Source organism: Gallinula chloropus, assembly GCF_964237585.1.
Source record: "Gallinula chloropus genome assembly, chromosome: 12".
Classification (NCBI taxonomy): Eukaryota; Metazoa; Chordata; class Aves; order Gruiformes; family Rallidae; genus Gallinula; species Gallinula chloropus.
The window spans coordinates 15,507,139-15,520,861 of NC_140097.1; the positions used below are offsets into that span (position 1 = coordinate 15,507,139).

The 13,723-nt window shown below is 48.0% G+C and overlaps 1 protein-coding gene across 2 annotated transcripts in view; it reads left to right on the forward strand.

Annotated features, from left to right (window-relative positions):
• Positions 1-13,294: 13,294 nt before the first annotated feature.
• BICD2 (BICD cargo adaptor 2) overlaps positions 13,295-13,723 on the forward strand; it is a gene marked incomplete at both ends in the record, with an annotated part of 82,993 nt that continues 82,564 nt past the window's right edge. For both annotated transcript variants that reach the window (XM_084269419.1, XM_084269418.1), the window contains one exon: positions 13,295-13,534. In XM_084269419.1, coding sequence (XP_084125545.1) covers positions 13,295-13,534 — 240 coding nt within the window. The remainder of the gene's footprint in view (positions 13,535-13,723) is intronic.

Sequence of the window (13,723 nt, forward strand, 5' to 3'; positions counted from 1 at the left end):
TTATTCCTGTTAGGTCAACAGGCAGTGGAGTTGGCTGGTGAGAGCTGTGGAGGCAAGGTCAATTGTGATCCTCCAGCCTGGCATGCCTCTTTGTTCCTCACTGGAGGGCAGCTGCTGTGCATGGGCATATTTGCTTGTCTTAGGGGCCCTCGTGTGGGTGTGGGCTGAAAGGTTTCTGCTCAGTGCAAGCTGATGAAATGAAATGTGCAGCCTGTGGGTTCCTTTAATAGGAGACATTCAAGGTCAGGCTTGAAGAGGCTCTGAGCAATCTGATCTAAAGGTGTCCCAGCTCACTGTAGGAGGGCTGGACTCGATGGCCTTTAAAGGTCCTTTCCAAACTAGTGCAGTCTGTGATCCTGTGACTCTGAGATCTGCAGTCATAACTGGGAGAAGGGTAGTGAGGCCATCGCACACCAGCAGTTCTGCCTAGATGAGGAAGCAGCAAAATTGGAAAAGTTACCCAGAGAGGCTGGGAGTAGCTGAACCAAGCTATGGGAGACCTGATATTCCAGTGGGATGTTAGCCTGTGTCCCACCAAGGAGCATCCTTCCAACCTGTCCTTCCTCGACCCAGGTCTTGTGCCTGCAGGAGAGGCTGGAGGGGCAGCCTGCACCCTGGAGACCTGGTCTGTCAAAGCCATTGCTGGAGCAGTAGTTCACCTCCAGCCTTTTCAGGTACCTTTGTGCACAGCTGTTCCACATGAGTCTTTCTGCCAGTGTTACTCAGGAAGGAATGATTCTCCCAGGGCAGAGCATTTGCATTTGCTACATGCAAAATCCTCTAAGAGACTGTGAAAGTGATGTGATACCTGGGCAATCAGAGCTGCAGGCAGCCTCTGCAGCCAGAGAAAAGCTGACCCTTTTCTTTTCTTTTTTTTTTTTTTTTGCATTTGTAGGAGAAAATGCATTTAGTTCCTGCAGTGCAGCTGCCATCCATTAACTGCCTTCCATTTCACAGCTGGGTGCCATTCTCCTCAAGGGAAAGGGATGTGATAAAGGTGCTTCGGATAACGAAAGCTCTCTAGCCTACTGATGGCTTTTTGCCTTGTGCCTTTGGGGAGAGATTTTCAAAGGTGCTGCCTGAGGTCTGATTTCTCCATCTACTTTTGAAATATTTCCCTCTTGCTGTACAAGCTCTGAGGGTGTCTGGGTCACCCAATGCAAATAACAGCAGGGGCTTGGCTTTGGCTGGTTTTCCCCTCAGAAACTGGCCTGTAATGCCTGAGTGGGTGAGTTGCTGGTGAGCACCACCTTGAGCTACTGCTTGGCTGTTTGCACCAAACTGAAAATGTGGTAAGTGGGAAAATCTTATTGTGTGGTGAATGTGTTGTGCTATGGAGAAGGGAAAGGAGGGTTTTTTTCCTTCTCCAGAAAGTAGACAGTCATCCAACAGCTAGAAAGGACAGGAGACCTACTATTTGAAGGGTTCAATGAAATTAAATTTTAGTCTTGTTCCTGAAATGTGTCAAACTGGGTATGGGAGGCAGTATCCCTTTCCTTACTGGAAGGATCAAAATAAAATACTTCTTCAGTCATGCTTGCTCCTGCATGACCATGGAGACATTCAGGCAAGGACTTCTGCTCATGTCAATAAGATCTCTGGTGTTACTCAAATATAGAAGTGTTTGCAGAAATTGGACTGTGGTTTGCCATTTGAGACAGATATTTCTCACCAAAACTCTGCTTTGTTTGGTCCTGGCATGGGCCTTATTCCTAAATGCACGTTCAAAGCCCACTTGATGATTCCAAGTTTATTTAATTTTTATTTAATTTTTCTTAATGCCTGTTTCTTTGACCTGAATTATGCTGTCAAGTGCTGGAACAGGCTGCCCAGGGAAGTGGGTGAGTAGCCATCCTTGAAGGGATTTAAAATGTGTAGATGTGGCACTTTAGGACACGGGTTAGTGGTGGCCCTGGCAGAGGGAGATTAATGGTTGAACTCAGTGATCATAAGGGTCTTTTCCAGGATAAATGATTCTATGAATCTATACTTATAATAAATTGCCATTTTAAAGCTGTTATGTAGCAGTAGATAATCAGTCAGTTAAGCAAAACATTTGGTTTACTCTCTTCTCCATAAGAATATCTTCCAGAGGCAATGTGACATGAGTTAGCCATCTGCAAGAAATCTGCAGCAGGAAGGATTTAACAATCAGTGCTAACAGGTAAAGACAAGGATGATGGAGCTAGAAATGTTGTGAGTGGCACAGTGCAGCGTGCCAGGGACCATGCATGTTTGGGACAAACAGGAGCTTCCCAGGTGACTGAAACATGGTCCCTTGCACTGAGCTGAGCAGGGGAAGATGGGAAGGAAGCAAGAAGAGCTCTGGGAGATGGGAAAGAAGCAGAGGTTGCAAGAGAAAACATACAGGTGAAATACTGATAAACGCAGTGCTCTTAAAAACTAACAGCCACACTGTCGCAGAAAAAACACAGCTCACTTCAGTGAAGTGACAAACACGTGGAGCATCTTTTTCAAGTGTGACAGATCTGGGATATATATGGGATGTCTGCGTGGAAGGCGTGCTTAGATGGAAACAGGAGAATGCTGGTTGTGTTCTTGGCATCATGTGTGGCGTGGGTTTTCATTTATGGTAGCACTTTGTCGTGGACCTTCTCATTGTCATGATGGGCTATAATTACCATATAATTTGCATTCATTACTGCCTCTAAGAATTGAAGGTGTTCCAGTCAAGAACAGGACTGTTAGCATTTATTTTATCAGCACTACATGTTGAATGATTTTACCTGTGTGTAAGTGAGAAGAGACCAACGCCCATCTCACTAGACCAGGTAGTTGTAGGGAACAATCAGCTCTCCCCTCAGCCTCCTCCAGGCTACCCCAAACCCCTAGTTCCCCACCCAGGGCCTTAGCCACTCCCCATCAGACTTGTGCTCCAGACCTTTCACTACTCCCTTTCCCTTCTCTGGACCTGCTCCAGCACCTCAATGCCCTCCTAGTAGTGAGGGGCCCAAACCTGAACACTGCACTCAAAGTGCACTGTCACCAGTGTCCACTACAGGGGACGATCACTGCCCTGGCCCTGCTGGCTGTGCTGTTGCTGATACGAGCTCCAACTAAAAGTTTCCTCCAACTACGAGTCTTTTGGCAGATACGGTAAGATGCAGTTTACACTTTGGGCGTCTGATAGCCTTTGCTGACAGAAGAAGAAAGCAAAAGTCTAATTCTAATTTAGTTCATATTTTTGCCAACTGTTATCTTTTCCCCTCTTAGGAGGTGCAACACGCTTTTCCCCTCTTAAGCGACGTCGCCCGCTCTTTCGCCTCTTAAGCAGGAAGGAGCATGCGTCTTAAGAGGGAAATGCGTCTTACCTCTTAGGAGACGCGCGCTCTTTTTGCCTTTAAAGGCGCAGGCATTGCTTAGAAAAACCTGTGGCATGTCTGCTTTTATCTGTCTATGGAATTAACTATGTTTAGAGCAGCAAGGAATTTGACTGCTGGGTACCGGCACATACTTGTGAAGCACCACACCCCTGGGTTTTTTATAAATGTAAATGCTTTATAAGCAAATCTCTCTGTAGAAGGGACTTTGCTGCTGTGTACCAGCAGTATCTGCAGTGGAGACAGTACAGCTGCATTTGTCTATAACTAGTGTGAATAGATACCTGCAACACAGCCTGCAAGTGTACATCCTGTGCCAGTGCTCCTCTGCATCTGCCCAGAAAGCTGCTTTGGAAAGTAAGTCGAAGGTCTAAAACTGCAGTGGGTACAGAGAATACCCCATTAAGGTCTAGTTGTTTAAATGGCTGCATTTAACAAGGAGTAATTAACTTGGTGCTGTGTTTCTCTGTTCCCCTGAGCCCTTCCACATGGGCTCTGAACTGAGTAGTAAGGCATTTTATTGTATTTTAATTGTGGATTTTAACATCCAGTGAAAACACTGCCCCCATAAACACATTAGAGTGATCCCCTTTCTATATGTCTGATGTTTTTTGTCACCTGGGGTTGCCGCCTTCTGGATTTGGGGGTTTGGTTGGTTTGGGGTTTCTTGATAGCCAGTGTTTTTAATCAGTTCTGAGAACGCAGCGTTACCTTAAGGCCAGAGCAGAAGGACAGACATCAAAGGATAAAGACTAAGGACAAGGACAAAGGTGTGAGTCTATTTCTAACCAGAGGTATAAAATCAGAACTGACTGATGCAGTCTTAAATTCACACAGTAATATTTCCAAGTGCTAAAGCTGAGCCCTGCCTCAGTTACCAGCTGCTGACATTGACCACAATGATACATTTTGCTTTCATAAAACATTTTAATTATGAATAATAAGAATTTAGTATGATTTCTTAGTAATTAATACAGCAATTATAGAAGATGTCGATGAAATCTGTGAGTTCCCAAAACACATAAGCTGAAGTAACACTCTACAACCCCCCCTGTACCTTTCTGTTCCATAACTCATTAGACTTTTTTTCAGCTGGGCTATGGATCACATGCGACTTCCTTTACCATACCACTGCCAGGGAGCTGGCTGGCATGCAGCATTGTCCCTGAAACAACAAAGTTTGTACTGAACCTGCATTCAGTATGGTTTTCCAAGATGAATAACTTAGTAACAGCGAGTTTGTTATTAAGCAGGCATGCTTTAATACAGCACTGGGCAGCACTGGGGATCATTTGGCTATGAGAGCTCCATGGGTTAGTTAGCATATGAACATCAGTTGTATGTGAATGTCAGTTCACAGATTTCATGCATATTCATCTGATTTCCTGGAAAGGGCAGTCCTGTGCTGATGTGTTGTTGGAGTTCAGTTACATAGACCAAATGTGCAGTAAAATTAGTGTTAGGGTCTTTTCACCTTCTGGTGGTCATCCATAATCTTTCTCACGCTGTCTGCTAGTTGAAATTTGGGCTTCCTTTGTCCATATTTAGTCATGGCCATTCTTCAGCCCAGGGTTCTCTGCTCTACCTGACAGCAGGGAGAACTGTAAGGGACAAGATGATATCACCTGGGGGGGGGGGGTGGGGGTGTGTCATTAGCGGGTGTTCCCCCTTATCTGTCTTTATTCACAGGGAGGTTCACTCCTGTAAGCTCTCTCTTTTGCATATCTTTGTATTGTCTGGGACCATTGGAGCCAAATGGAAACCCTCTGGGTTGACTTTAGTCAGCTGAATAGTGGTTTGGTTGGGCCATACTATCTGTTGAAGGAATTCAAGGCTCACCCAAGGTTTTGGTTCTTTGACTTATGCAACTCTGCCCTGTTTAGTCTCAGCTTACAGGACAACTCAGGTTTAAGCTATCTACACAGCTCCCCATGGGCTGTCTCTGCAGAGACAGGGCATCGAGGCAGTCCAAGGCAGAGTCATTTTACAGCCCCCCCGCCCCGAGTCCCTAGTGTACTAGAGCCAGGCGATCCTTAAATTCCACCAGTGACCTGAGTCACAGTTTAACTACTTATATGTTTTCATTGGCCAATGTAGGGGCATAAGTTTCTTCTGCACACTTCAGTGAAGCCATGTATTCCCCAGTTTGTAGGTGAACCCTTACCTGAGGGAGAGATTTTACCATCATTATTTTAACACAACTTGGCAGCAATGCTTATTACAGTAACACAAATGATAATAATGATTAATGTTTGGAACAGGTTAGTAATCCACCCATAAAACACCAAAACATATGTCCCAACCAAGGGATGGGGTTCTGCAGCTCATGTGTTAACATCAGCTGTCTTCCACATCTTCTGGAGTTTTTCCCAAAGAGGTAGTGAGTGCTTTTATGCATCACAGTAGGGTCTTAGTCAAGGATTGTCAGGGATTTGACCCTTTCATCCCTGTGTGCTGTGGCCTCTCTGTGTGCTTCTACCTCTCCCTAAATGCAGTAGCTTTTCTTTGCTGCCAGCCTACGCAGCTTCACCAGCCTTCTGATTCTTCATGTAAACCTGATGCTTTTCTCATTGAGCAACTTTACATTTATATAACGGAGGGAAATAACAATTAGCACAGACCTACTGTGAATTATTTAGTTGGCTGGCTTTTAAATGAATTAATTTAATGCCACAGTTAGGTTTCTGTTGTATTGTGGGTTTTAAATTTTTTTTCCCTTCATCTAATGTGGAAAATTGGCACTGAGGAATCCTATGCTTAGAACAGGGCAAAATGAGTAGATAAAGGACTAACAGCTGTTTCTGGCCTTTCTGAGCTACTTGGCAGCACAATGGGCATGTGAATAGTAGGCAAGAGATGTAATTTAGAGTTTGGCTTCCCTGACTGTGGAAAATTCCCTGGGTTTAACTATACACTCTGTTTTAAACTCATCTATTGAGAGACATTAAGTTGTTCAAAACAGGTAAATTCTGGCCCAGATGTGAAGTGCCACAGAAGCATGCTTGCTTGAAGTAGAGAAAAAGTTTTGAAGGGACTTTTATACGAGCCTTATCTTGAATCTAAAGCAGATCTGTTGCGATTCACAGAGGCTTGCTTTACATTAGGAAAACTGGCATTGCCAGGAAGATGTTCTAGCAGTGAGAAATCATCTGACTGCAGTGATGCTGCCTCTCTGTTTCTCTCCGATTAGCTCTTCAGCAAAAATTATGGAGGCAGAGGTGCCAGCAGCATCCTGGGACCCTGGCATATTGCAGGGGGTTGCAGAAATGCTCTTCAACAGCATCAAAGTTGCTGTGCCCCTTTTCCAAAGGTGTAGAAAACACTGAGGAATATTGCTTTTGCAAACTGTAGAGTAAGTGTAATATTTTTCTGTACTGACTTGACAAATAAAAGACTCAAGCTGCCTCCTCAAGAATCATTTACCAAAGACTTAAGTGGTCTTATGGGAAACTGAGGCCTAAAGTTAAGTCTTGAAAGATAAAGGACAATTGTCAATCAAGATATGTAAATAAAAGGGCAACAGTTAAGGGCTATGTAAGATGAACAACAGTAACTGCATTTTGCTCAGTGAGCTCATGAATATTCTTTTCTTTACCGAGGGGAAGCAGGAACCTGCCAGACAGGCAATGTGCAATGTGTATTATGTTATGTACTGTTGTGTAGAAGGTGCCTTGGTTGAGCATGTAAACACCTTGGAAGTACCTAATTCATAAGTAAAGAAGGGAGGGATTTTGGATGGGAATAGGGTACAAAGTGCTGCAAACTGACCACAGGCATGCCTACTTCACTGGGACACCCACGCTTGCAAGAACGTATAATAAATTGCTGTTCCACTAGTAGGAGTCCTTTCTTAGGCCCACTGGCATTTCTAACACAGCACATGCAGGACAACCAAGTGATCAGGCCCAGCCAACATGGGTTTACGAAAGGCAGGTCCTGCCAAACTAAATTGATTGCCTTCTATGACAAGGTGACCCGCTTAATGGATGAGGGAAAGGCTGTGGATGTGGTGTACCTTGACTTTAGCAAAGCCTTTGATACAGATTCTCAGAGTGTTCTGCTTGAGAAAGAGGCTACCACTGGCCTGGACAGATGCACTCTCTGCTGGGTAAAAAACTGCCTGGGTGGCTGGGCCCAAAGAGTTGCTGTAAAGGGAGTTAAATCCAGCTGGAGGATGCTCATAAGCGGTGCTCCTCAGGGCTCAAGTCCTGGGACTGGTCCTCTTCAATATCTTTATCAGTGACCTGGATGAAGAGATCAAATATGCCCTCAGTAAGTTTCCTGATGAGACAAAGCTGGGAGGAAGTGTTGATCTGCCTGAGGATAGGGTGGATCTTCAGAGGGATCTGCACAGGCTGGATTGATGGGCTGAGATCAATGGGATGAGGTTCAACATGGCCAAGTAGAGAGTCCTGCACTTGGGATATAACAACCCTGTGCAGTGTTGCAGGCTGGGGGCAGAGTGGCAAGAAAGCTGCCTGGCAGAGGACCTGGGGGTGTCGGGTCACTGCAGACTGAATATGAGACAGCAGTGTGCCCAGGTGGCCAAGAAGTCTAATGGCATCTTGGCATGTATCAGAAATAGCATGGCCAGCAGGTCCAGGGAAGGGATTGTGCCCCTGTAGTTGGTATTGGTGAGGCTGCACCTCAATACAGTTCAATTTTGGGCCTCTCACTATAAGAAAGCCATTGAGGTCCTGGAGTGTGTCAAGAGAAGGGCAACCAGGCTGATGAAGGGGTTGGAGAGTGCACCTTATGAGGAGCAGCTGAGGGAGCTGGGGATGTTAAGCCTGGAGGAGGCTGAGGGGAGACCTTATCACTGCCTATAATTACCTGAAAGCAGGTTGTAGAGGGGTGAGGGTTGGTCTCTTCATCCAAGCAACAGGTGATAGGACGAGGGGGAATGGCCTCAAGCTGGTTTAGATTAGACATTAGGAAAAAAGTCTTTACCAAAAGGGTTATCGGGCACTGGAACAGGCTGCCCAGGGAGGGGTTGAGTCCCCATCCCTGGATGTGTTTAGAAGATGGGTAGATGAGGTGCTTAGGTATATGGTTTAGTAGAGGGCAGGTATAGTTGGACTTGATGATCTCAAAGGTCTTTTCCAAACTAGTGATTCTGTGATTCTTCTGGCAGAGTAAGGAACTTTCCTGAGCATCTGCTGCCTGCTACGCCTAGCAGAGGGCATGCCAGGCACACCAGTATGCAGGCGCTCAGGCCATTCCTCTTTCCAAGTTCCAGCACTTATCAGGTGGATATCCAACTGCTTGGGTCAAGGAGCAATCCCTGTGGTTTTTGTAGGCTCCCAAATCTAGCCCAGGCTGTTCATTAATGGACCAAAGTGAAGTTACTTCTTTTCCCTGCTGCTTAGACACCTTCAGAATTCGCTTTCATGGCAAATATCACTTAATTCCCCTGCTCATTTCTTGCACATCAATGTTACCTCCAGCAACTTTCTGCCAGAAACTCACCAAACTCTTGAAAATAAATATTTTCAAGCCACCTAAGCATTTCAGGTTCTTATTTTGAAGCCTGTTTTGTTTAAGACCAATCATAACCATACTTTGCCTAAGTATCTAGCCACTCACTAAGTGTTCTTACTCCTAAAGAAACTTTTTTTTCTTAAATAGAAAACGAGAGGAGGAACTGGGGACTGCTCGCTCACCCAGGTTTCTTATGGCCATTTCAGGCCCAGTTTAAAGACTTTTGTGTCCTGATGTTTGCTATAGGTGAGCTGTACACAAATGCAATGGATAAAAGGAGAATGAAACAAGGGTGTGGTGCACCACCTTATTTAGGTACACTTGAACTAATCCACAGTAAGATACAAAAGGAAAGGCATTTTTATGGATTCTCATGTCTGCAGTCATCTCTGTTTTAGGCACAGGTTAGGGTGGCTGGCTGCATTCACTCAGCAGGTGTTATCAGAAAATTTGGGTTGTTAGAGTTGATGGAGCCTGCAGATGCCTGAATATTTTGCAGTGTTGGATTAGCGTGAGTACATGTTCCAAGGTTTGGACTCAGATTAAATAATACTGTCACTGTAGGGCTTTGCCTTTGCTGTGCTTTTTCCACTGGGGAAAATTTTTTCAGTGGGGTAACTCCCACAAGAAGAAGCATTATCGAACTTGATTTTAATATTCAGGATGGTTCTGGTGTGATTCTACCATCTCATACTCAGTGGTTAACTTGAAAATTTCAGCAGGGCAAAAAAACCCTGACAGTCTGCCTTCTCCCTTCTATTGTGTAAGGATCATAGCACCATAGATGCACATGGCCATGACACATTGAATCAGCGGGGTGCTAAGCCTGTGCCTGGGATGAGGTGATGGGCATGGGCCAGGCTGCTCTCCTGCACTCATTACAAGCTTTTATGATGCTGCATCATTGCCTGGAATGATGGGGACCTCAGCTTTGACAAGGCACTCCAGTTTTCTAAAGCTGTGCAGAAATGCTTTTGAAATAGCTATTGTGATATTTATAATTGCTGCTGGATATCTGCCTTTGCATCCTGGGCAGTTTGGCAAAATAACAAAGTGTGAAACCTAGCAAGAGATCTTAGTTTTAAGAATGACCTAGAAAACAAATAATTACCCAATGACATTGCTTGTGCTACGATGAGTTGATCAGCTCATCTCAATTAATCCCGAAAACTGGTCAGGTCTCACAGTTTACTTGTAAACCCAGTGCTATTCAGGATGTGAACTGAAGCTCTGTGTCATGAGTGCGAGTCATTACATGCAGATTTCAGATTCAGAAAGAGTTGGGCACCAAAGGGTAGCTCATTTGTTTGGGTCTGGAGCTGCAGAAAAAAAGCCCTGAGAAGAGTGAAGGCTCAGAAAGTATGAGGCAAAAGAAAACAAGTCAGAATTTCTTATTAAAAATTTATTGATGAATCAGTTGTGAATGGGTGGGCTTAGCAATGCTACCTAACAGGGGCAGACAGAAAAGAAACATAAAAGGCAATAGATTTGAGAAGAAATAGTACTTAAAAACACAGTGTGGAGGAGACTCTGAGAGACAATATTTTTATTTTCTCACTTGGGTTTCAAAAAATCAGGGTGTTTAAAGCCCAAAAAAATGTTCAGAGTTGCCCAGTGATGATCGTGGTGGTGCAGCAGCCTAAATCCAGTGCAAGAGGGTAAGGCCACCTTTATATGCGAACTCAGCCTTAGCATTAAACTTTTGTTTTCATGATAATTTCACCTGGAAATGGTGGGTTGCAGCTTCTGCCCCCTCCATGGGGGAGGCACCAGACAAGTTGCAGGAGGTGACTCTGCCACTTGAGCTGAGCCAGCCTGGGGGTGAGGTCCAAGGAAGGTCCCCAGCCAGGCACGGGCCTCCCTGTGGTGTCACTCACCCATCCTGGTGGGGTTCAAGGAATTCAGAGCTGCTGCAAGATTCCCACTGCAGAGCGGCGGGATGGCTTGACTCGGAAGAGGAGGACTTTGTTAATTTAGACCTTGTTTGAAGTGTGTTTTTCTGCTTTCCCAGTGTGTTGGTTATGGCACATTAACTGCCAGGGACACCTGAATTGAGGGATTAAAAGTAACTGAGAAAATATTACTGATTTTATGTGATCCTCTTGACTACATCCTTGTTCTTCACCCAATGCATGTCCTTCCCCTGAGGACAGCTGTCAGAGGCACCCCTCAGCACCCAAACCCAAATCTGCACAATTCACAATGAAGCAGGTATCTGGATTTTAATGGTCCCTTTGGGATGTAATACTAGTCTTTACCAATGCAGCACATTCCTAAAAGAAACCCCCAACCAAAAAAAAAAAACCCAAAACCATCTGAAGTCTCAGGTTTCATGTAGACGTTGGAAATGAGAAGGGAAAGCTGGTGTGGCAGTCACACCTGCCAGCCATCCCTCTTCTCCATTGGTCCATGAGCAGGGCAGTGTGAGGTAGAGATGCTCTCCTCTGCATAATGAGCTTCTACCAGCCTACCCTTTCTCTCAGGCAGTAGCAGCAGAGAACCGTGTTTCAGGAATTTCACATGAAATGGGGTTGCCTGGAGGTTTCACAGTCCTGCAGCCATATGGTCTGATCTACTGAGGGCAGTAGTGTGTTTTGCACTGGTTGAAAACGAACCAAGCTCGCAGGCAGCCTCACAGTGGCTAAAAGTAACAGCTGTGGATTTTAAAGGAGCTTTGGCACATGTAGTTGACATGGCTTCAGCGAAACATATAAACCCAACAGCACACCGATGCCGACAGTGATTTCAGAATGGTCATGTGAGGATTTTCTGGCTTAGGCTAACTAGGTATTTATTGGCTGTTAACAAAAAAACCCAAACCCAAACAACTTTCCCTGAGAAATTCTGACAAACAAATAAAGCAATTCCACATATAGATTGTATGCTCAAGACATCAACTTGCTGTTTCTTAGATTCAGGTGACTGAATGCTACATTGGTGCTCATGGGACAAATAGATCCCTGCATGCAAGGCACTGGGAGCTCCAGGCAGTGTCAGGGCTCTGAAGAAAAGCTGGCCGAAGCAGCTTCATGACTAAGAGGCTGTTTTCGTCCACTATGCAGTTTATTAAAGGGATAAGGGTTTATATGTGCCAGGGTAGAGTGATGAACACAGGCAGAAGTGTAAAGTAGCTTGAAAAACCCTGCAGCTGAGAGCAAATACTGCTTTATGCTCTATACCTTGTAGAGTGCTCAAAGGCGTGATTGTTGTGTTTCGCATTTCCTTGCCAGTGGGTTTTGACACTGGGAGAAGCTCAGGGCTGCGTGTGCTGCAGGAACGGAGGATGAAGCAGCAGGGGAGCCGGGAAAGCTCTCCCGCTGCTGGGGGCAAGGGGCTGTGTTGTCTCCCCTGTCCCGGGGTGAAGCAGGGACACATTCACACCACCTTGACAGAGCTGCTCAGGAATTACCACAGTCCAACTACGAGAGGCGTTTGGCTCTGTTCAGCCTTCATTCTGTTTCAGGAATTAGCTCTGCCTGTGGTATCCCAATCCCGGTGCCTTTCCTACCGCTAATGGTGTGACAGCTTATCACGGTGGCTACCGGACCGGCGACTCCTTTGCCAGTGGAGCTGCCCAGGTACCGCTGGCTCACTCCTCGCTATTTCCCCCGGGCGCTCGGGCAGCACCCAAGCAGCTCGTCCCGCGGATGTGCTGTCCTGGCCGTGCCGCCGGGGAGCACGGCCGGCGCTCGCCGCCGGTGGACGGCCAGCAGGAACCGCACCGGCGATGGGGAACACCGGAAACGAGCGAGATGCCGCGGCTCTTGCGCGGCCTTGGGGGCTGACACCGCGTCCTCACCTCAGCCGCTCGTCCGCTGAGGCGGCCCCTCCATGCTGCCAAGCGGGACCCGTCCCACCGCGCCTGCGGCTCGGTCCCCACGCGTGGCTGCCGCCAGCTCTCCCGCGCACGGCACTCACGGCGTCACGCTCTGCCGCGCCACCTGGCTTCCCACCCTCCATACAGTGCCCGTTAGCAAGTCGCTAGCCGCCGAGGCCGAGAGCTTCCCGCCGCAGCGGGGCTCGCTCTCGGGCCGCGGCGCACGGCCCGGCCGCTTTCCGACCCCTTCAGCCCTCGTGGGCGGGCGGACGGTAGTCGTTGTCCCCGCCCGGCAGGGGTCGCTCTCCGCCGCCACCGCCCGTCGCGAAGCATGCCGGGAGTCGCAGTCCGGAGGGCGGATCTTCCCGCGGGAAGCGCCGGGCACGGACTACCTGTCCCAGCGTGCCGCGGGGCGCCGGGCCGGCCGTTCCTTTTGAATGATTTCACTGCCGGCGGCGCTCGGGGCGAGTTTGGCGGTGGCGGCAGCGCGGTGTGAGGGGGTCCGCGGCGCAGCGCAGCGGGCGCCCCGCCCGTTGATGGCAGCCCGAGCGGGCCCTGCCATGCCCCCCCGCTGGCCGCGGCGCTGTTAGGAGCGGCAGACGGGGCTGTGCGTTCGCCCTTTCGCCCGCCTTGGCGGCCGCCTTTCGCCGCCGACATGTCGCTGGCCATGGAGGAGGAGGAGTACTCCAGACTGGTGATGGAGTCGGAGCCCGAGTGGCTGCGGAGCGAGATCAAGCGGCTCTTCCAGGAGCTGGGCGAGACCACGCGGGAGAAGATCCAGGCGGCGGAGTACGGGCTGGCTGTGCTGGAGGAGAAGCAGCAGCTGAAGCAGCAGTACGAGGAGCTGGAGCTGGAGTATGAGACCATCCGCAACGAGATGGAGCAGCTGAAGGAGGTGAGGCGGCGGCTGGGAACCCGGCGGCAGGTGCTGCCGGGGGTCGGGGCGGCCCAGGCGGTTCGGGGGCGGTGCAGATGGCCGTGTGCGGAGCCCGGGGGTTGGTAGGCTGAAGGACCCCGGGGCTGCTGCAGGGCTATCGGTGGGAGTTGGGGGGGGGGGGGGAGGGGAGTGGCGATGTCAGTAACC